This window comes from Phragmites australis, chromosome 10, assembly GCF_958298935.1.
Source record: "Phragmites australis chromosome 10, lpPhrAust1.1, whole genome shotgun sequence".
Lineage (NCBI taxonomy): Eukaryota > Viridiplantae > Streptophyta > Magnoliopsida > Poales > Poaceae > Phragmites > Phragmites australis.
The window spans coordinates 5,318,588-5,342,331 of NC_084930.1; the positions used below are offsets into that span (position 1 = coordinate 5,318,588).

Consider the following 23,744-nt stretch of genomic DNA (forward strand, 5'->3'; position numbering starts at 1 on the left):
TCCCGATCACCTCGACGACGACGACCACCTAGCTAGAAGTAGAACGACGGATGGATCCACGCAAGCATGCTCAGTGAAGGTAGTAGGCGAGGAAGGAGACGACGAGCGCTGCGGGCGCGGCGACCAGCGCGGAGGCGCCGCTGGTGGCCGAGGGGCCGGGGGCGGCGAAGGCGATCTTGTTCATCTCCATCTTGCTCTTCTCGTGACGGAGAGTGGACACCAGCCGGAGCCGGCTGCGCTGCTTGATCGGTTTACTCTCCGACCAGCGAGAGCTTATTAGTTCTTGGCTAATCTCTGGACCGATTGCTTCTGAAGTTTGGAGGAGATGACGAGGGTTTTATAGGGAGGGGGTGGCTGGGCATGTGTGGTTAGGAGAGAGATTAGTGTAGTTAGACGAGATTAGTTTGCATATTTTGGATTGTTGTTCTGTTTGGGAGGCTGATTAGGTAGCTTGTGTTGAGGAACCGTTGCTATCGGATGTAGGCCAACGATTTCATGAGAGAATCATTATACAAACACAATGTAAAGGAAAATCTTTCTTTTTATTTCATCTGTGTTTAAAAAAGATGTTATGCTCCGTATATAGCATTAAAAACCACTAAGTGATGGAATCGAACATTTTAAGAGATCGAGACGGATCTACATTCGGTTGTAAAATTTTAGATTTTCTAACACCTCGTGACATGGTTACACGAATTGTCTTATTAAAAACCTTAACATGATAACTTCAGGAAAATTCATCTAAGGAAAAAAGAGTATAATCCTCCCAAAATATTTCATATAATCTTCATGATTAACTTTTGAGTACCTAATCTTCTTGACTAAGATTTAATTCTTCATATCGGTATTATGTGAAAATTCTTCCCCTAAAATGTGCAACTTTCTAAGCCTTATCATCCCAATACAACAAACACATCTTTCAAAATTAGATGCAGAGATAAACTTAGTGAATAAATCTATAAGATTCTCATATGACTTAGTATGCATTATTTTTATTTCATTCATCTTATGCAATTCATAAGCATAAAAGAACTTGAGGTTGATATGCTTTGTTAAGTTGCTTTTCACATAACCGATTGCACTTGTGCAACACATACAACAATATCTTCAAAGATAATGATAGGGGTGTTAACAGTGTTGAAATTACATGACTGCTAGATATGATTGATCAATCTTCTAAGCCACACGTATTCCCTACGGCTTCATATAAAGTTATTATTTTTGAGTGGTTTGTCGAAGTAGATACAAGACTTTGCTTTGATGATTTTCAGGAAATTGTAGTTCCACCACATAGAAAAACATAGTCAGTCTGTGATTTCACTGTATGTGAGTCTGACAGATACTCAGCATATGTGTATCCATTCAGACTTAGGTCCTGATTCTTTACGTAGAAAAGACCAAGATCTTTGCTACATTGCAAGTAACGCAAATATAGTTCACACCCTTTCAGTGCCTTATAGTGGGCTCTGCCCTGTATCGTGCAAGTAGGTTTACTGCAAACGCTATGTTTGGCTTAGTACAATTAGGTAGATACATCAGCGCACCTATTGCACTTAAGTATGAGAATTCCTGTCTTAATACTTCCTCCCTCTCTTCTCTAAGACTATAGGGATCTTGATCTATTTGCAATGACCTTTCGACCATAGGGTTTTTAGCAAGAAATGATTTTTCGAAATCAAACCGCTCTAACACTTTCTGAGTGTACTTTGACTGATGTACAAAAATTCCATCTGTCATATGCTCTAGCTAGAGGGCTAAGTAAAACTTGGTTTTACCCAAATATTTCATTTCAATTCAGACTTTAAGTACATGCTTGCTTCTTATATTTCTTCTTCTATACCGATAATATTCAGATCATCTTTATATGCAAAAATCCATTCTAGGATCTGACTGTTTCAACCTATATAATAACTTCTTTAATTGTACGCTATAAATGTATCTATTTCTTCTATATTGATTCAACAGTGGTATTCCTTCAGGTACCTTCACATAAATATCCGAATCAAGGCTCCTGTAAAGATATGCGGTCACAACATCCATCAACCATTTCAACTCTAGGTTGACTGTCATTGAGATCAAATATCTAAAGGTAATGCCACCAATCACCGTGGAATAGGTTTCTTCATAATCAACGTCTGGTTGTTGAGTGAAACCTTGTGCCACTAGTTGTGCTTTGTACCTCACAATTTTATTCCTTTTATTCCTCTTACGAACAAAAACTCACTTGTACCCTACTGGTTTGAGGTGGGGAGGTGTGCAGCATACCTAAAAGTCTCTTTTTGTTCAAGGATAACATTTCAGTTATTATTGCCTTATGTCAATCTTTCTAATCTGACTTTATTCTACATTCACGATGCAGACTCAAGGTCATGATCTATAACTGTGGTAATTTTATTTGTGAAGTAGATGTCAACTATTGTGGTTGCTCTGTTCCATGATTCCCATAAATACACATAATTCATTGCTATTTCATCATGGGCTGCACTTTTAGATGCTTCTTCATCTTACTCTTCATTATTTCTTTTAGGTGAACTTCCAGGTGCTCCTTCATTATTTCTTATTATGAGATCAAGGTTCTTTAGTTTACCAACGTCGTTTTCAGCGTGTGCATTTTTTGCTGGTTTCTTCCTATATGGGAAGATTCATATTTGGTATGCCTACTTCCTTAGGTTCCATACTATCGTCAGGTCTCAACTGGCTGCCCTGCTTCTTCCTTTAGGATATTTTTTGATTGGCTATAGTAAGCTCTTATTCCCTACTTTTGCCAGACGTCTTCGGCTATTTGAGGCTTAAGGAACCTAGTTTCTTGTTCTTTATTTATTTTTTGGAGCTCTTAGGACAAGATGGGGGGGGGCACATTCTTTTGGTACTTCTACCCTCTCCGATGCATTGCGTGCAGGCACATGCAACTTAGCCACGCTCTTCAAATCACAAAAATAATCATGCAGATCGTTTGCTAATTTTTGCAAAATGATATTTTTTGTACTTCATCATTTGCTTCACTAGTGTGATGATCATATACCGTAATTCTTTCAACCTGCCAAATAATTTCTCGATATTTTTCATCCAAGGGTATATTTCCTCCCCGTAAAGACAGAAAATTATTTTCATCAAATATGTAGCTAGTGAAGTGGGCCATATGCAAATATCCAGTTGTTGGTTCTAATTATCAGATTATGGATGTAGTCTCATAACCGACATATATTCTAACTTTTCTCAAAATGTCCTATAGTGATTGCTATGACGGCGATATTGGCACATAAACCATACATCTAGGTTTGCATAAATGGGAAATTTTTGAAATTACCACTTGCACTAGTTGCATAGGTGAATTGATGTTATAGGAGGATGATCTATAATTAATAAGAGCTGTCGCATGTAAGATTGTATGTCCCCAACATGTAGCAGGCAAATTACAGTGTTGCAACAAAAGTCTAGCCATAAATTTTATTCTTTTTATAAGTGCTTCGGCTAGTCCATTCTGAGTGTGGGTGTGCGGTGCAGAATGCTCTAACTTTAATTCTCATACCAGTGCAATAATCATCGAACGCTTTAGAAGTAAATTTTTCAGTGTTATCCAATTTAATGGATTTCACTCGATGGTCAGGAGAGTTATTCCTGATTTGTATGATATGTGAGATTAACTTTGCAAATATGTGGTTGCAGGTAGATAATAGACATATATGCGATCAATTTGAGGATGCGTCTATCAAGACCATGAAGTACTGGAACGGGTCAGAAAACAGCTGAATATGACCACAAATATCCTCCTGGATTCAGTCCAGGAATGCAGGGATTTCACCTTGTACCTTCAATGTAGACGGTCTTATTATTCATTTCCTGGTAGCACATGTAGGACATACAAAATCTTCATGATTTGGGAATTTATTTACATTTATGCCATAATCTTGTGAGTTAGTAACTATGTCTCTCATCACTCTAAAACTAGGGTGACCTAATCTATCATGCCACATAGAGAAAAATTCTATACTATGAAATACAGTCTTTAAGGTAGTGAACACTTCAGATGCTTCAATGCGAGTGTAGTACAAGCCACTGCTAATGGAAGAAAGTTTTTCTAGTATTCTCACTTCACTATCATACTTAGTGATGAGTAGGTGTTCCCTACCATCTCCTTCACCAGCTTCTACATGGAAACCGTTAGCGCAAATATCTTTAAAACTTAATAGATTTTTTGTAGATTCAGGGTACAACAATGTTTCTTCAATGTGCAAAATAGTTTCTATAGGTAGTATGATTGTGGCTTTTCTGGAACCTACTGTGCAATTATCACTACCAGTGACAGTCATCATATTTTTAGAGCTATTTCTAATAGACAAAAAATACATCTTTTCTCTTAAGATAGTGTTTGTGGTTCCACTATCCACAATATACACTACCTCCATACGGGCGCCACACATATTCTATTAAATAAGGAAAAATTGCTTGCAGCTATGTTTGTCCTTCTAGAGCTTTCATTTATTCAATCAATCTTTCTAAATTTAGCAACTAGATAAATAGCTAATTACTCTAATTCTAGATAGAGTCTGTGAAATATTCGCCCACTTCTTCTTCAATGCCTTTTTTTTCACTTCATCATTTATGGCATCTTCTATGACAGTGGAGAAGAGCAAAGTAGAGGTCTCTGCATTATTCATTGGGAGGTCTTTTATTGCCAGTGTGGGAATATCATCAACTTCCATGTGAGGTGTGCTTCTGACTGCTCCTTCTTCTAGTATGCTTCCACAACATGCTTTGGTGTTTTACAGATTCTGGTTCTACTCACCATATAGCTTGACTTCTTTCTTTGTCTTGTCATTATCATCACTAGGCTTGACCTTATCTGCCATCACTTTTCTTCCTCTCTCCCCCCGTTTTTTAGTGTGGTTCTTGCTTGCTTTGAAAAAACTGTGATTCACATTTGGGCCACTGCTCCGTCCTTGCTGGTGGGATAAGAAGTTCTTGTTTATGACTTTTTTATGAACTTCATGTAGCTGCAACACGTCAATCAGTTCAGAATACTTTTTCTATTTTGATTGACGTTGATTGCGTGCGGATTCTGCCGCATTCGGGTGGAAAGTGGAGAGAGTCTTCTCAATTTTCTCCTCTTCTATGATCTCTTTCGCACAGAGACACTGGAGTGTGCAAATACGGTGTAGAGTGGAGTTGTATTCTCTAACATGCATGTAGTCACAGAAACGGAGCTGGACTCATTCTTGCTTTACAAGAGGAGGCTTAATGATATACTTAAGGCGCTCAAAACGCTCATACAGTGCGTCCCATAGTGCCTTAGCGCTAGTCATTCTTCAAAGTGGGAAAGAGATGGTGGCTGAGAAAATAAAGTGTCTGGTCATTCTTATCCTCTATAGAAACTATTGCATTACTTGTTTCTAGGTGAAAGGACAATGATATCGTCTAGAAGGGGGTGAATATGCGATTTTATAAAAAATCATCCCCTTTTATCGTTGGCCTAAACTTGCAGCAAAAAATAAACTAACAGATTTTTCACAAGTAAAAATCCTAAATATACTAAGCTCAACTAGTGCACAATCCTAAGTGTAAAAGTTACAATCCTAGGGTGACAAAAATTATTCAAGACTAGCAAAAGATAAGTAAGAAAACTATAATTGAAAATCCTAAAAACACTATTCACCAGATACTCTGGGTTAACCCAGATACTCCTAGTTAAGACCTGATTGTATTGTATTTTCGGGTTAAATCCGGAACCTCCAGGTTCAGCAGATAATAAACTAAGAGTTCTAGCTAAAACCAAATGAAGTCGTGTATTTCAAGTGACGATTCCAAGTAGATCCATGGAGAACCCACAATCAATTTCACACAAGTAAATAGATCGAGCAATATGTATAAATATTAAGCAAGAACTCAAAAACAAGGAAACAGGAGAGGAGACACAAGATTTGTTTTTCGACGTTTGGACACCTCCTCTAGAGGTTCCTACGTCTCCGTTGAGGGGCTCAATCACACTTGAGTCAGGTCTCTCTCAACCATTTCCCTCTTCAAGCTCAGTCACACTTGTGCTTGACTTCCACTCTTGATTTCTTCCCTTCTGGAGGCAAAATTGAAGCCTTCACAAACTTTCCACAGTACACTACAACCTTGGATGCTCATCGGCGACACCTAGCCGCCTAGGAGCTCAAAGCTCCAAGAGTAACAAATGCTTCGTGAACTTCTCGCCAATGAACTCGAGTGCTCAAGATGGGATTTAGCTCACTCGCGCTCAATCTTTTAATCTCTCAACCTAACTCACTTTTCTTTTCAAATCACACACTAGATTGGAGTGGGAGGGATTTCTTTTTTGATTTAAAGATGTTCTTTTTTGTGCTCTTGCAGCAGCAACAAAGGTGAGGGTGAGAAGATATATATACACAACCCCAGAAAACTAGTCATTATACAGTTTTTTTTTTACTGACCCAGAGTATTTGAGTCAACACGAAGAACCCTGGCCGGAGCTCATCCTAGAGACTCCGAACTAAACACCAGAAACTGAAATATCTGGGTCAACCTGAAGACTCTAGATGAACTCAAGAAGGCCCAAACTGAGACTCCAACCCGAAGCCTCATCCGGAGGGTCCAGAACCAAGAAAATTCGGATTCCACACAGAACCTCCAAGTTCAACAAAACTGACTCCTGAAAAATAGCGATAATTTTTTATGCTGAAGTCCGATTTCGACGATTTTGGACTCTATAGAAAGCATATTCAGAGAACTACATATCCCAACTGCATTCATGACCTCAAACACATTGGATAAAATTAGGAACACTCCTAAACCCAATTCAAACACTTCCACACTTTCCGCACCGAGCTCCTTAAGCTAACTCTCACTTTGGGTTGGTTAGAAAACTCTTGATCAATGAGACACGACAATTAGCTTTACTTTGCATCCCTTCTAATAGTGCGGCATACCTATACTCAAATTAAAATGTAAAATTCATTTGAACCAATTTGAGCTTTTGAATACTTTCAAGTACCGCTTCTTTTTTTTAAACCTTGAGGGGTGTCAACTTCCATATAATCTTCACTCCATCTCTTCTTGTGATTGATGTGAGTCACCCATAGCATACCATTAAGATCTAAACTACCATAAAGAACATTCATAGCTTGAGAATTTGCAAGAGTATTATCTCTATCTTCAATAGTAAGATTACTAGGATCAAGAATTATAAAATTATTATCTACTATATCCCATAACTTAACACTCATAGTTAAGATAGACAGTCATTATAACCTTCCAATAGGCATAGTTTGACCCCTTAAAGAACAATAGTTTCTCACATTGATATAAGCGTCACTAGCCATAATTCTACTCAGGGATGGTTAATTCTGCTATAAAAAGAAGACCTAGGCTTTGATACCACTGGTAAATTTAGGATGCTGACTAGAGCAAGGTGAATAAATAATTTCAAAACTAATTGCTTAGCGATTAAATAAAACTTGCGGAACTTAAGCTAGAAATCACTAGCGCAATATAAAACAACTATAATATGTCAAGGTTTGCAATCCTAGGATGACATACAACAATTTATATTCTAGAAAGATAAATTGCATGAATATAAATAGCACAAGAGATGACACCTGAATTTTATCGCGGGGTATCGGTGGTTTGCCGATCACCCCTAATCCACGTTTAGGTGAGTTCAGGATTCTAACTGCTCCTCTATCAAGTGTGCAATTCACACCATGAGAAAAGGATCACTCCGAGCAACTTGATCTTAAGATAGAATAGATCAATGAACTCCTGAATATCTCGATTCCACTAGAGTAGTACTTAACCGCTCTGTTGAGTCATGCTTAAAACCTCTCACAATCACCATCGTGGCTCCTTCACAAACTTCTTTGAATGGCTCAATAATGCAACTATCACCTCCAAGCCATCTAGAAGGCAGCAACCTTCAAAAGTAACAAGTCAACGACACTTGCTTGAAGAATTACTAGTGCCACAAAGCTCAACTGCTACAATGCAATACACTAGATGCTCTCACACTCTCAAATATGCAACTACTAAGTCAAAAGAGGGAGAGGAGTAAGTCAAGTGCTCAAGAGTTTGAAAATGAAGTGCTTGCTTACACCTTTGAACCAGCAAGTGGTCTATTTATATCTCATAACTCGAAATATGGTTGTTGCCCAAAGTTTGACTAATCTATGCATCTAGTGGTCCAACCGCATTTCATCTGCTGGTCAGACCGCTGCTAATCCAATGACTACAAAAGTGTAATTTATGAATCTAACATCAGTGAATAAATGACCTGGCGATCAGACCGCCACTAATCTCGATCAGATCGTGAAACTCGAACAGAGCATCAAAACTCTCTATTCCTTGACAGTCAGACTAGTAAATCCTGGCGGTCAGATCGAGACACCCCTTGGCCAAACTGTGACTAAGGTCCTTGGGAAACTTCTGCCTTATTTATACAACGATCAAACCGACCACATCTGATAGTTAGACCTCCACGACACAGAACACTCCAAAGGCAGTTTTTTTAGTTCTTCTCAAACTAAATTCATCTTTCTAGATGAAAATGCAAGTTTGAGAAATTGTGGTACTTTTGATATCTCAAGTAAACGCACATCAACCCTCTTAATAGTACATCGCTTATCCTATTAATCCATCATTCTCTTCTCTAATCACCATTGACGGTAAAAGAAAATGCTCTATATTTTATACCTTTGTCTTGAGCTAACCATTTGCATATCTTTCACACATGCTTCTTCTAGCTGGTGTTTGAATCTTCATGTTCCATAGTTGGCAAAAGTATTTGATAGCTAGCCTAGGATGGACTATGACATTTCACAATGAAAGTTGGTAAGATTTGTTCCATTGCCCATTGGTGTCGTGATTTATGTTTTAATGACTACTGTTTGCATATTCTATTGTCATCATCTTTTCACGACCACTTTATTCTATACGCATTCGATGTGGAGGCTAAAAATGTCTCTACATTGGATCCAGTCCTATATCAGTTTTGTTTAAAGAAGATAATCCATCCATGTACTATGTCCTCAAAATTTTAAAGGTTTCCAATAACCTAAAGCTAGTCCTTGGAGTAGTAAACGTCGCATAGAATTACAATATTTTTGTAGGCTGTCGTAAATTATCAAATTGTGTTCCAAAAAGTAGAAGACCACTAACTTACTCAGAACATTAATACAACCAATGAGTTTGTCTACATATATGTAACATATTGTTCATTCATAGGGGCATGATGAGTTTTTTTTATCAACTTCATGCATGCGTAGATTGGTGAACGACTAGAACCATCTATCGCACGAGTATTTTTCACACATTAGTTTATAGTAAGCACTTGAGCCATATGGTTATACAATTATTTTTCTTGATAATGATATATAGGGCATGTTTAGCAGAACTACAGCTCTAAGAATTCTTCGAGCTAGTCATCTCTAACTTAGAAATTCTTGGAGCTCAAGCTATGGATAAATTGATGATCTTTAGTTTAGACATCTTGATCTTATTTTGGACTAAAATAGATATATAAACCATTTTATTTTATCCTACAAACTACAAATCTTGTATGGATCGAAACTGAGGCTCTGCCAAACAGTGTCATAATTCACGTACAGGATGGGAACAAACCGATGAAGAATTTTTTGGTAGGACTATTGAAGTATAGTGTAAATGAATCTAATGATAATATCTCCAAAGTTATAGGAGAATTTCTTAAGCATGTTAGGGATTCTATGTATATCTGCTATATCGTACATCTTTAACCTTTTTATCATTAAACCATCTTGATATATGTTAGTTTATCAAAAACATGTATTGTCTTACTTGATTTGTGTTAGATCCGATTATAATACAATTCTGTTAAATTTTAAAACTATAAGGGCATGTTTGGAAGTTCTGTATATTTTTTTGACTCGAAAATGGTTTACGCCTGGAATTTTTAGTGCACAAGAAAAAATATTTCACTATTTGGGTAAATGTTTCCATCTTAGCCAGAAGAAAAACGAAGAATAACCACTACTCGTCGGCACGATGCAAGCTTGCCGCCATCTGACGAGAACTCGTTGATCCGACGTGGCCTAGCCACAATAACAAGGGCTCATCGCCCCACCGGCAGCTCAGGCTCGATGCCCTGATGAGCGCATGCCGCAGCGCCGACAACTGCAAGCTCGACGCCTCGACACGGTCTCGTTGCTGTCTCTGCCTCAACATTATGATTTTCCCTCCCAAGCAGAAATCGCCCCTGCCAAATCCAAATCCCCTCTCATAGCCCCCTCCCATCAAGGGCAGCGCAGATCTGAGAGTGAATTGAATTGGATTCAAGGAGAGGAAGCCATAGACAGGCATGGGCACGAGCATGGCTCCATCCACTCCCCCTCGCCTCCTCTACTGTTTTCAACAATATTGCCAACATTAGCAAGAGCAGCAAGAAGAAGAAGGAAAATAAGGTCATCTCGTGTAGGTTGCCTTCTGTGTCAAGCAGTACCTCCTCAACAACGGCTTACATGCGGCCCTAGCCAACTTCTGCTCACTGGATCTAGCCGCCTCACAAGCGTTGCAACGTGAAGGGGAAGGGGTGAGATCCGTTTTGAGGGGCAGCAATACTCGGTTTGGCCGCAATGGTGGAGCTTCGAGGGGAGAGAGCGGTGAGGGATGGGAGAGTATTGACTGAGAGTCGGGGAAGAACGAGGACGACGTGACCAAGCTCGAGTCGAGACAGCAAGAGGAGGAGGAGACTAATAGATAGCATTTTATTTTCCAGACATCCTGACCTATGTTTTCCAAACCGATAGAATGGGCCAAAATGGACCGTAAATTTAGTGTGCTACCGGCCATCCAAACAAAATTTCTAATCCACTTTGGAAAAGAAATATAACCTATATTTTACACCTGTTTTAATCCAAAACTGAGCTTCCAAATAGGCCCTAATTTGCTTCTAAATATGGTGGTCGTAGAGTTGCACACATGTGCATGGCTAGTAGTCCAACAGAAAAGGGAAAGGGTGAGAAAATAGTAAAAAGGTCGTAGGCAGTGATTTAATATAGGAATGTCATCTGGAATCAGATATCTTGAGTCTGAGTCAGATTCTAATACTTATATTAAATTTTAAATTATATCCTATATGTTCAAATTTTCATTACTAAATCCAACATCCGTATCCAAATCAAATTTTGACGCTCTGTCCGTACGTAAGTAACACTGACCCCGCGTAGAAAAATCGAGGCGGGGCCGGCGGTGGGCAGGCTCGTAATTTCCCGCGCGTTCCGGCCTCCTTTATCTCTCCCCTACCTCCCCACGTTTCGCCCCCATTTCGAAGGCCACCGAATTACCTGCGATTCCTCTCCCCTCGCCTCCTCGTCCTCCCCTAGGGTTAGCACTTGGCTCCCACGATTCAATCCGATTTTATTTTCGGTTCTCTTTTATCTCTCGATTTCGGGGCTTCGGCTCGGTCGATCCGGGCGGTACTTTTTGGGATCTTCGTTGTTCTTTTTGCTGATTTTTTGATCGGTTTCTGTGCCTCTCCCCTGCAGGGATCGCCGGAGAGGAATCGCAAATAGGGCCGTCTCGTTCGAGGTTTGTGGCCTGGTTGCTCCATATCCAATTGCATACTTTTTGTAGTCTTTATTTTATTTTATTTTTATGAAAATTTGCGTTTTCTCGGTCAAAAGCTGTGATTTTTTTTGGGTGGCGATGACTGATTTGATGCGAAACTAGATTATCCTCTCCGATTTGAATTTGATCCCTATTTCTGTAGGAAACAGCGATGAATAGCGAGAAAAATTCGGGGTTTTGTTGTAAAGGCGTCCCCTTTCCACGTATTGGGTGTGGTTGTTGAGGCCAGTTGATGCCTCTTTAGGTGCTTTGGCCAAACTTAGTGAGCAGATATGGTTGCTACTTTATAGATTTGTAGCTCTGTTGCGTAAAGTGGCGAAAAGTTGCGGCCTCCTTTCAGAATGAATTTCAACCCTGCTGTGATGCCGTTAGGTGATTTGGTTGTTGGCCAAATGATAGGGCAGGTTCTATTGGTAGTACCTTCAGTTTGGTATTTGACCAAGGTACAATTACCCTTTGTGAGATGCTTCTTAAAGTAAATTTAGTCCGTGCAGGTTCTGTTTCATTAGGCTGCAACATGTTTTACAGAATCAAGTTAGTATGATTATTTTTACTACGAGTACCTTGATGTCCAATACTATGATTATTTTTACAGAATCAAGTTAGTAGCTTGTAAGTAGTAACTTTTAGATAGTTGCAATATGCTGTATTATCTAATCCTGGAAATAATTCAGTGTTTTGTATCATTTCTATTTAAGGAAGCCATGGAGCACAAGGAGACTGGATGCCAGGCCCCTGAGGGACCCATCCTTTGCATCAATAACTGTGGCTTCTTCGGCAGTGCAGCTACCATGAACATGTGCTCCAAGTGCCACAAGGAGATGATATTGAAGCAGGAGCAAGCCAAGCTGGCTGCCTCCTCTATCGATAGCATCGTCAATGGTAACGATGCTGTGAATGATCCAGTTGTTGCTGGCAGCGCCGTGGTAGCTGTTGCTCAAGTTGAGGTGCAGACACTCAATGTGCAGCTCGCCGATGTTGCTGGCCCCAGTGAGGGGGTCGTGGTGATCCCCAAAGGGAAGGAAGGGCCAAACCGGTGCAGCACCTGTAGGAAGAGGGTTGGGCTTACGGGATTCAACTGCCGGTGTGGGAACTTGTACTGTGCAGTCCATCGCTACTCCGACAAGCATGACTGCAAGTTTGACTATCGGACTGCGGCCATGGATTCCATTGCCAAGGCTAATCCAGTGGTGAAGGCGGAAAAGCTCGACAAGATCTAAGCGTTCCTAGATTGGCAGAACAAAAGCTCGCAATCTGTGGCACTTCATCATGCGGATTTGATGCTTTATCCATGCCTTTCCCTTTCATGTTGGCTGCTACAATCTTGTTCGGCACTGCGATGCATGGCACACACTTCCGCAGCTTCACGAATTCCCTTCTCTGCCTCTGGTCAGTTCAAAATGGTTCCCATGTTGGCTATGTTGTGTAAGCTTTATTTATGGTCGTCTTGCTTGGACGGTATTGTGGCTTCGCATTTAGCTAGCTCTGTAATGTACTGTTGTCCCTAGCGTGTTACACTGCAACCAGTAATAGTAATCAGCAACTGTCCGTTATATGGTACCGATGACCATTTTGTCCCCAATGCTTTTAATTTTGTCTTCAAATCTCATGGTATGATACATTTTCCTTATGTTCAGAAGTTCTGGTTTTTTGGGTTGAATAGCATTCAAAAGGACCTTGCATATAGCCAAACTTGTGAGCTGGTTGCAGTTGTGTGTTACTATACTTCACTATGTTTATTCCTGGAAGGTAGTTAATGAAACTCCACATATATCGATTATTCAGTATCTAGTACAGGTTGGGAAGAGGCTCAAGTAGCTTATTGGGGTATCTGCAAGATTATGAAGTACAGAAGTAGAGTTCATCTTCAAGCAGTTAGCTATTTTGCTGCCTAATGAGTAGGTACATCAATAGGGTGTTTTGTTTGAGACCGAATGGTGAATTGATCATCAATTCCTTGAAATCTGAGACGAGCTGGTAGCTCGGTGGTTGGGAAGGACGGTGTTCGCCCCCATCCTCCCAGGTTCGATCGAAGGGATTGAACCTGTATCTCACCGGAGATTTATTCTTCAAAAATAATTCTTTAGCCTCGTATGCGGAGAGAAATAATGAGTCTGTGACGTGCCCCTCACCTGTGAAGCCTGTGTGACTTTGATAACCTACTTAGAGACCTGTGATACATATATGTTATATGTCTAGCGTGTGTCTTAGAGTGTGCGTGTGTAGAGTAAGGTGTGCGTTTGGACGTATATTTAAATACTACAATTTGTATTTTTTTATGTTGAGGTTTCAAAATCATGGAATTATCTTGTCATGGTCTAGCCAATGCTAGCCTCTTGTTTTTTTTTCCAGCCTCAACACTGGGTACAAATTGTGTGTTGAGGTATAAATTGTAGTATTTGAACTCACAACACACTCACATCTACACACATTTTTAGACCTACAACATATATACACGCACCTTACTGAAGAGATCTACGAAGCGTCTGGCTCCACAAGTGATGATCACGTCGTGCTCTTATTATGGTCTACAGATGCTTGAGGCTCTTTGGAAGAAATCCATCTGAGAATAAATCCCTCTCCTCTACAGGGGTGTGGGAGAGCCGGGCGTTGAACGCCCGACTCGGCTGCTCACAACGAACCACCGAGCTGAAAGCTAGTTCGCATTGGGCTCTGGTTTGATACTTCCCAACTATTGGATTATTATTTTTGTTTTTCCTATTAGACCACCGATATTGTTAGTTTTTTCGGTGCTCGATGGTTGGTTCGGTTTTTGTGTCCATGTTGTTCAGGGGTCGGTGATTGGTTCAATTGTCAAGTGACAAAAATCGAATACCTGAAGACCTCCCGCCCACCGCGCATCCCCCGATGATGCCCCACTCCCGTCTTCCCTCGATGGCACAAGCAGCCCATCACCTTATCCCGCTAGCCATTAGGATGCTATATGTGACTAGGCGCCTAACCCTAGCCGCCCTACGGGACTGCGCATGTCGTCACTGTCGGACGTTGCCTATCTACGCACAGCACTATGCGATTGCTCCCGGGACCAGGACCGGGCCCTGCTTGCCCGAGCAGACGAGCCCATCGTTGGATGCTAGACGTCTAGCCCCTGTGCGGCCGAGGCCCTGAGCTAGCACACCATCGGATGTCGTCCTCCCGAGTAGACGAGCTAGCCGACATCCGAGCAGACGACTGCAACGACGGGGAAAACCAAAAACCGAAACCGTAAAAACCAACACTAAAATAGGTGGTTTTCTAATATTCTACAGCATATTCCGTTTCCATATTTTGAAAACCTAAATTTCCAAACACCAAAAAACCGAACCAAAAATCCCGTAAAAACTGAATGCCCAGCCCTAGTTCTTTGCATTCTATTTTTGCACCGACGATTCTACATTCTGTATGCCACTTGATAAATAAAAAATTAGTTTGAATCGCGAACACATGAAACAAAATGATGAGACCCCATTTGGAATGGAAGGTTTCAACATTCAAACAAGAACTTCTAAATTTCCGCATCAGCTGTATAGATGCCCTGTAAAATAAATCAGTTTTTTTTCTTCTTGGATCTCCAATTGAATGTGTTCGCGGTCTCCTCGCTGTCATCAGTACTGCTTGGATCTTGGATCTCATATCCTCATTTCTGTCCGCCAGATGCAGGATTTCCATCTGATGGCTACCGTTGTACTAGATTGGCTTCCGTTCCTAGTCCAAATTTTCTCAAAATTTACCAGATCTAAACTATGAGATCGAATCACTCTACCTTTCAATTTCAAAAGACGAGTGTCCAGTGGTCAGCTACCCAGCCAAGAGGTACAGCAGAGTGTGGCATCGTCGAAGTTCGCACCAACCAGATGAACCATATGCTTTTCGAAACAAGAATTAGATGAACCATATGCAGAGCAGAAAGTACTATTTTAAAGCGAGATCATATAAAAGAGGATGCCGTCGTCATGCCATCGGGATAGTGACATAGTGTACACCATGATAGCATAAAACGGACTAGATTGTTTAACCACCTCGAATTATTTAGAGAATAAAAAATTCTATTAGAGTATACGAATACATATTTTATTAGACTATTTATTTATATTAAGATTCACTATGAAAGGATATGTAAAAAAAATATAAAATAAGTAAGAAAATCAATATATCAATGAGTATTAAATGGAAAGAATAAACGACCTTAAGTAAGAGCATACGGCGTTGCATTTTCCGTTACTCTCATCTCAAAATATCATACTATCGTTCACACCACCGTATCACAAGTTCACAACAGAAATATAGAATGGACAACATGGGTTAGATCGAATCTGAACTGCTCCTGTCCATGCATTCCTGTAAAATAGAATTGACTTTGCATGAACAAAACAGTTAAATTCTCGTGGAGGCAAAGCAAGGAAAAAGATCCAACCAAATGGTTTTCTTGGTGAGAGGCTGCAACAAGCTTGAGCTGCAGTGTCGCCTGTTAAGCTCCGAGGTTGAAGAAGACGGTGTAGAACTCGTCCCTCAAGGAGAACAATGGTTCCAGGAGGAAGCTCCTCCTCACCCCCCTGGCGGCGAAGCTGATCGGGTGGTACCGCCGCAGCGGCTCGGCCCGCGTGAAGCTCGCCGCGCGCCGGAATCCCGCGCCGCCGTCGCCGTGCTTCCGGGCGCTCCCGCAGCCGACCTGGACCTTCGCGCCGGCGGAGTAGCCATTGCCGCCCGGAGTGATCAAGAAGCACCCCGGCCTGGCCCCGAGCTCCACGGAGACCGAGCCGGGATCGCCGTCGAGCCCCGGCACGATGGTGAACAGGGCACTGGGGCTCTTCTCCGCTGACACCGTGAGGGTGTCGGTGACCACCATCCCCGGCAGGGCAAACGGCTCGAGCATCGCAGAGATCGTCGAGTTCATGGTAGCGCCGGAGCCGCCCTGGGGAATGACTCTGAACGTCGCGTGGACGGCGGCGTCGGTGCCACCGCCGCCTTCGGGCCGCTCCTGCATCGTCAGGGAGCCGTTCACGGTGGAGAGGACGAAGGCCTTGCCGCCGAATTCCTGCGTGAGCGTCACCAGCTGGGAGTTGGACGACGGAAGGACGGGGGTGATCCAGTCGGAGACTGCGGCGGCGACGTTGCCGGTATTGGCGTCCCAGTCTCCGGTGGTGAGGCCAGCGAGGAGGAACGGCCCGAACAGGACCGCTTGTAGAGATGCATACTCTGGCCGATCATCTGAAGATTTCAGTTAAAATCAGTCAGGGATGTAACCTTGACCATTACTTCTTGATAACTTAATTTAAAATATAAAAGTAGAATTACTGATATTCCGAAAGTATTTTTAAGGATAAAACTAGCAATAAAATTTTAAACATATTGATGATCGAAATTGTTCCAAAATTAATTGGCGGTTAAATTTTAAAAGTTTAATGGCACGGATTCTAGGACTCAAATAAAAAAGAAAAGTGGAAGTCGCAATTTACTTCTTTGAAGATAAAATGTATTGATATACAACCATGAGAACTCGGAAATTTCAGACCTTTTATTGCTTCAATCCTTAGGTTGATAGGTAACTGGAGCAACAATTTATCAGTACTACCCCACTGCTTGCTGATTGTGAGGAAAGTCCCTGAAATCAAGATTGTGTAAGGCCAATTTTTTCGAGGAACTGTGTAAGAACAATTATCCCTGTAATTCATCAAACATTTAGTGGATGACAAAATTGTGGTGTTCCTTCCATGCTTATGAGCATACCGGGAGATGCAAATCCTAGATCTTTGCCATTCAAAGTTGCTTTTGCACCATATGTAGATGTCCATGACGGTATCCTAACATTCAGTGTCGCAAATTGACCGTTTGTCTGCATGACAGAAAATAAACTGATTGAATGCTGATTTGCAGACCCTGAGAAGAATCACCCTTGAAAAAATTATGTCATAATAGTATGTACTAATCTCAGGTAAATTTATCTTTGCAGGTTCCTCACGAAAAAAATACCTTTGCAGACATGGAGAGTGAGACCTGAAGATACTGATCTGACGAGCTGAGGGGATTCAGTTGCTGAGTAACAGTGAGGCCTGCAGTTCTCCAGTTGAACGTGCTCGGTATGAACTGAATTATATAGAGTGCTGGTCTTTCACCTTTCTTCTCAAAATAGATGGAATCCCCCAGTTTGGAGAATGATTCTATCCCTACAAACACAAACCACACAATTCAGAACCATACATTCCCATTGCCGGTTTCCGAACAAAACATTGTTCACCTACCTGTGCCATAGCAACACCAGAATGAATTATACTGTGTTCCCCAGCCATGGTAGCTCACGGCTTTTGACCTCCCAGGGCCCTGGGGCAGCATGTAGATCATCACTCCAGGATCCCTTCCTCTCTGGATGCTCAGGACGCCATTTATCAGCGCTCGCTCGTAGTAGTCCGCATACGCAATCTCCTTTGTCCATCTGAACAGGTGGCGCGAAACCTTCATAGTTTCATACTAACATTATAACTAGTCTGTGGAGGTGAAAAATGCAGCAAAAATGGTTTAAACACCATGGACAAGTGAACCACCTTGAGCATGTTGTAGGTGGTGCAGGACTCCTCGTTCTCAGTGGTCAGGGTCTCGGCTAAACGCTTTGGATTGGACCTGACAAAATCATTTCAGAGACGAAAATTCTGATAAAAGGTAACTGTGAGTTCCAACCATCTATACTTCATTACCAGAATTCACTGACAGATGTACCACCAGTTGCATAGGCATGAGAAGAATTCACTGTGTCCATGAAGAATGTAGCAATTTCCTGCTTCAAGAGTTAGGTTCATGGTCAGCTTCACCAAGAAATTGCATCAAGAAACTATCCCAACAGATTGGGGAGATTGTTAGGTTCAGATTGTTCTTGGTTAGCTATGTTGATATGCTGTAACTTTTACCTTGTAAAGAGGATCACCAGTAACTTCATATCTCATTTGCGCGCCGATGACAACCGGAATATGCGTATTGGCATGGAAACCCGAAAGACTGTCAGCCTGAAAGCCAAAACAGCAGAAAGATGCACGTATCATTAGAAACAGAAACTCGCAGCAGATTGAGAGACAAATGAGGTGTTTTTTCTATTGACAAAACAGAGGCCCAAGAAGGAAACTCTGCAGACCTGCACTGCAAGCAGTCCCAGAAAGCATGGCTTGTCGAAAAGATGGGCGAGCACCAGATGTCTCTGATCGTTCTGCCCAAATTAGACACGAGAGATGTCTTAGCAACCCCACTCACTCATAATGTGCTTCTAACTACGACTATTAGGGCAGCCTTAATCCTATGCATGGACTGATACCGACCGTGATGGTGTAGAGCTGGTAGAGCACGTCGTTCATCCCGCCGGTCTCCTCGTTCAGCGACGTCCAGTGCCGCTCGATGCTGTACTTCTGGATCACGTTCCTGACACGGCCGGCGAAGTAGTCGGCCATGGCGACCACCATCTCCAGCGCATTGTCGTTGCCGGCCACCGTGTGCTGGTCGAGGAGGCCCTGCATGATCTGCAGAAAATACAGAGCATTTCAGGAGGTGATCAAGATGCTGGATTGGGTCAGCGGCCATGCGCGCGGACCTTGTGGACGGTGTAGTAGGGAGCCCAGACGGGCTTGATGGCCTCGAAGCGGTCGAAGAACTCGGCGGGGAAGGCGGAGAGGTAGCCCGTGCCGGCGGCGCGCTGGCACTCGTGCAGCGCGTCCACCACCGCCGACATCTTGCCGGCGAGCGTGCTGTTGTGCGTGCTCGCCCACATCTTGGCCGTCGCGCTCAGGTAGTGCCCTGCATGCAATGCGCGGGTTCCGTTCTGTCAAGCCCGGCCGTTTGGAACGTGCGCATAGTCCCTTCTAGAATAGCTTTGGTCTACTAAATTTCTCTGAAATTTTTTACTTTCACAATCAGTTCTGTAAATTTCAAACATCTCGGTTCGTTCATATATTGAATGTCGCTCTCTTCGTAAGCTGAAAAACGCCACTTGTTCCACTAAATTTTCTTTGAAAATCCCTTTGCAAAAAAATTCTTTGAAAATCAATTTCTTTGCATGAAATTGGCCCAAAAAATAAATTAGAGTAGAGAGTTGGGCCAAGATATAGCCCAATAGGCCCATCATTTTTAGAAGGACCTAATCGTATGTGCCAACTAGTCCTTAATTTGTATATTCTTTTCTGAGACTAATTGGGCCAGAACCTTTCCAGTAATACTCGCTCAGTTTCACGCCATTTGCAAGTTTCTCTACTAGAGAAACATAACGTACACTTGATGAGCAAGACAGGAGTACAAACATGGCGGTTACAGATAAATACGTGAAACAGATGAAGTACAAATTCAACTAGAGTCTGATTGAAGGTTATTTACATGTCCTGTAGCTCATATGTATAGTATATATAGGCTGTGAAAAAGCAGTCTGAACAGGTATAAGAGTGTTAAAAAGAAAAGTGTTTGGTTGGTTGTATCTAACTGAACAGAAAGTTTCTGTTTGATTGACTGAATTTAAGATTTTTTGAGCGGATGTAAGAGCTGAGATTCTGATGAGTTACTCGTATGAAGGTGATTTGTGATATTGATAAGTGGACCCATCTATATAAACAGATGCAAGAGCCAGTATCTTCTGGACCAAGCTACGGAGGGAAGCTCGAATCGAGCTTTCTTCCCGACCTAGATTGCGAACGTACATTTGTATCTGCTAGGTTAGACTAAAACAGTGCATATAGTAGTGCAAGTGGCAATAGAGTAGTGCAAATAGGATGTATTTTACATATAATCAAAAGATATTATCTACCATGACAGTACAGTAGTGCAAGTGGCTCTAGGGATGTGGTGCCCAGCTGGTCGCCTATTACAGCGTCGTATTGTCCCCCCCCCCCCTCACTTGCACTTAGGATGTCAGGACAGCTCCCACATGTATCGTATTGAATACCGGTCACTTCTTTATCGAAGGAGAATAGCTGGTGAGCCCCTCTGGTTGATCTTTCTTCAACATCAGGCGGCCCCTCTCTCTGGGTTCTAGAGGAGCCAATCCAAGCTTCGGGAGACAGGGGCTCCGAAAGATCGTGGCTTCAAGGACGTCGAGGACTCCTAGAGACAGGGGCTTCGAGAGGTTATGGCTTCGGAACGTTGAGGGCTCCAGAAGATATGAGCTCTGGGAGCGTTGACGGCTCCGAGAGACAGGGGCTCCAAGAGGCTATATCTCCGAGGGCATTAAAGGTCCCTAGAGATAACCCCACCCTCCCCTAGAGGACGGTTTCTTCTCTTGCCATGAGGATAGCTTCCGGAGGGTCCCACGACCTTCAGAAACCAAGCTTTCTTTTGTGGAGTTAAAACTCAAGAGTTCCAACGGAGTTTTTTAGTGATCTTTTAGTGATATCTAGAGATATTTCCTCTTAACAAATATGTTTCTCTTTTAAGGTTATATATATCCGCTGAACCGAGATGTCTAAATATAGACAACCAATCACCGCTAATCACGCTCTTTGGCCTGACCATTGCCTAGTCCTGTTGAGAGCATGTTGCTTTCCCGAGTATCGAGGACATGCCGGATCTTTATTTCATTATCTAAAAGAAAATGAGTATCCAGGACATGGCAGTTTGTAAGTTGAGTTCGGAAATATCCATTCCACCCTCATGTCACGCACACTAGCTTGCTATTTTCACGGGAAATACAAAACCGATTCCCTTCCACTAATACTTATTCATATCTTAATTTTTTATTTATCCTATGATTTTTCATCTATTTTCCTAACGTGAATCTTAAAATAAATAAACAATCAAAATAAACCATATGTGTGTGAAAATTTCACCGGGACACTCCACATGCTAGTGACATACACTAGACTCGATCTAGTGAGTAGCCTCACCCAGAAAATACATGCCTTATCTGGCGTCCGGAGCACAAACTAATGGTGTGCAATAATGGCCATGTCTGAGGAGAACGGAAGCTAAAACGTGATGCCAATGGGAGAGACGGAGGAGCATGTGCGATTGATTGTTTGGTCGAGAGTTAGTGTAAGGAACGTACGTACCAACGAAGTGGCCCCGGAGCTCGACGTTGGGGCCTTCCCAGCCGCCGTAGGGCGTCCCCGGCGCCGGTAGCCCCGCCTGCGCCCGGAAGCTCCAGACCAGCTTGTCCACGTCCAGCAGCAGCAGGTACTCGAGGTTCGTCCGCTGCGCGCGCCCGTACACCGCGTCGTCGCCGTCCAGACGCACCTCGTGCAGGGACACCTCCTCCAGGAACGGTCCGGCGCCGCCGCTGCCAGAGGCAGCCGAGGCCGAGACGCCGCCCTGGCCCTTGAGAGACCGGTAGAGCATCACCCAGTCGAACTCCTCCCCCGCGGCTGCCGAGGCGGCGCCTGCCCGGAGCCCGTGCGGTGGCATGAGGTCCATCCACGCGGCCTCGTCGGTGGGGTTGAGGTGGTCGTGGAACAGCTCGCGCCACCGCCACTCCGCCGCCCCCGGCGCCGCCTGCAGCCGCGCCCGCACCGTGTGCGACGACAGCTGCGTCGGCACGTTCGTGCACTCCTTCGCTGTCGCCACCACCACCACCATCAACACCTCCAACACCACCGCCGCCCACCCCCGCGCCATTATTCCAAGATAAGCCGACACACCTCGCCCACTCGCGCGCGGGCGCGCACACACACGGGCGCTATGGATATGGCGAGACCGTCCAAGAACGCAGGTATTTTAATCGAGAAACCCCATGTGACCACGGGAAAACGACATCGATCAAATGGCGCCGCACGGAAGGACACGACGAGAGACCGGCTTTCCAGTTACTGTACAACCATCACCTCGTTCACTCTCGCAGACGCACTCACAGTCACATGTCGCCACAAGGCAGGCACCGCACGCGCAGCTCTTATCACATTGCACTCTCCTTGTCACGTTGCGTCCGCCTGCTCGAGCCCGTGAGGAGCAGTCGAGCAGAGCAATGGACGAGTAGCAGGGGAGGGCGTCCCCCCGTCGTTATCTCCTCCGCTCGTCGTGGAGGCATCTTCGACGGCGACGACGCCGGGTCGGCATCAGGAGAGGGACGCATGTTGAATATTCTTGGGCCCGAGAGCCGCAAGCAAAAGCACCTCGTTTCCTAGCCTCCGTTGTCTGAAGAAGAAAATTTTCGTCGTCTCGTGATCACCGTGCGGTACTACAACAGAAAAGAGCTGAAAAGTACTGCAGGGACGGTGATCAATGATAGAATCGAACATTTGCAGCAGCACAATTTACCGGGACCTAGTTGGATTGGATGGTACATATTTATAGGCCCTGTTTGGAACCAAGGAAATTCACCAATTTTGTGAGAAATAAACCATTTCATGAGAAAATGGTGCGAGATTTGTATGATCCAAACGGGGCCAAACGGCCTCGAGAGATCTCAGCACCATCGGTCAAGTCACAGCCATTGCATCGATCAGGGGCATCTGTGATATCCATCCACTCGATTCAAGTCGCTTTATTGTTCATGGGGAGATACAGGTTGTCATTGTACAGTCCAAGCACTGTGAGTAGTGTGATCTGTCCAGTCCTTAAAGTTCATTCACATGGAGATCGGCAGCGTGTGGTGCGGTGCTCCGGTCAGCTATCGGCGTCAGAGACGAGGCTGAAGTAGACTGTACAACTCGTCCTGGAGGCTCCACATCGGCTCCAGGAGGAAGTTACGCTCCGTGCCGCGCGCCGCGAAGCTCACGGCACAGCGGAACGTCGTGTCGTCGCCGGCGTTGGCGCCCGCGCCGTTGCCGACCTGCGTGGCGTTCGCGCCAGCCGCGGCCGTCACGAAGCACCCCGGCCTGGTGCCGAGCTCCAGGGACACCGAGCCCGGCGTGCCGTCCAGCCCCTGCACAGCGTTGAGCAGCGCGTCGGGGCCTCCCGGGCGGCCGACGGCGTGGCCGTTGGTGACCGCCATGCCTGGCCTGTCGAACGGCTTGATCGTCACGTTCGGCCCTTGCAGCCCCCCGGAGCCAGCGGGGCCGTAGGCGCGGAACGTGGCGTGCACGCACGTGTCGCTCTCTGGGGCAGGCATCTCGTGCATTGCCGTTGCCATCGGCGATCAACACCGACAGGACGAGGGTCTGCCCGCCGGAGTTCTGCGTCATGGTGACGTGCTGCGAGTTGAGCGAATCGGAGGAGACCGGGGTGACCCAGTCGGTGACGGAGGCGGTGTTGGT

The 23,744-nt window shown here is 43.8% G+C and overlaps 2 protein-coding genes across 4 annotated transcripts; one reads left to right on the forward strand and one right to left on the reverse strand.

Moving 5' to 3' along the window:
• Nucleotides 1-11,201: 11,201 nt before the first annotated feature.
• On the forward strand, nt 11,202-13,155 carry LOC133883279 (zinc finger A20 and AN1 domain-containing stress-associated protein 8). 2 transcript variants are annotated; one of them, XM_062322555.1, is made up of 3 exons: nt 11,202-11,352; nt 11,514-11,556; nt 12,294-13,155. In XM_062322555.1, the coding sequence occupies exon 3, from the start codon at nt 12,300-12,302 to the stop codon at nt 12,813-12,815; it is 516 nt and encodes a 171-aa protein (XP_062178539.1). In that variant the 5' UTR covers nt 11,202-11,352; nt 11,514-11,556; nt 12,294-12,299; the 3' UTR covers nt 12,816-13,155. The 2 variants fall into 2 exon arrangements, with proteins under 2 accessions (XP_062178539.1, XP_062178541.1); XM_062322557.1 differs by having other exon boundaries at nt 12,298-13,155.
• Nucleotides 13,156-15,712: 2,557 nt separating this feature from the next.
• On the reverse strand, nt 15,713-22,348 carry LOC133883280 (uncharacterized). Of its 2 annotated transcripts, XR_009902846.1 has the most exons (13): nt 21,606-22,348; nt 19,166-19,368; nt 18,897-19,094; nt 18,716-18,787; nt 18,495-18,590; nt 18,285-18,364; nt 18,135-18,210; nt 17,835-18,045; nt 17,566-17,759; nt 17,323-17,428; nt 17,108-17,197; nt 16,010-16,803; nt 15,713-15,933 (listed from the first exon to the last, which is right to left on the reverse strand). XR_009902846.1 is itself a non-coding variant. In XM_062322558.1 (12 exons), exons 1-12 carry the CDS (start codon nt 22,165-22,167, stop codon nt 16,064-16,066), a joined length of 2,628 nt encoding a protein of 875 aa, XP_062178542.1. In that variant the 5' UTR covers nt 22,168-22,348; the 3' UTR covers nt 15,713-16,063. The 2 variants fall into 2 exon arrangements, 1 of the variants encoding a protein (XP_062178542.1); XM_062322558.1 differs by having other exon boundaries at nt 15,713-16,803.
• Between the last annotated feature and the right edge of the window lie 1,396 nt (nt 22,349-23,744).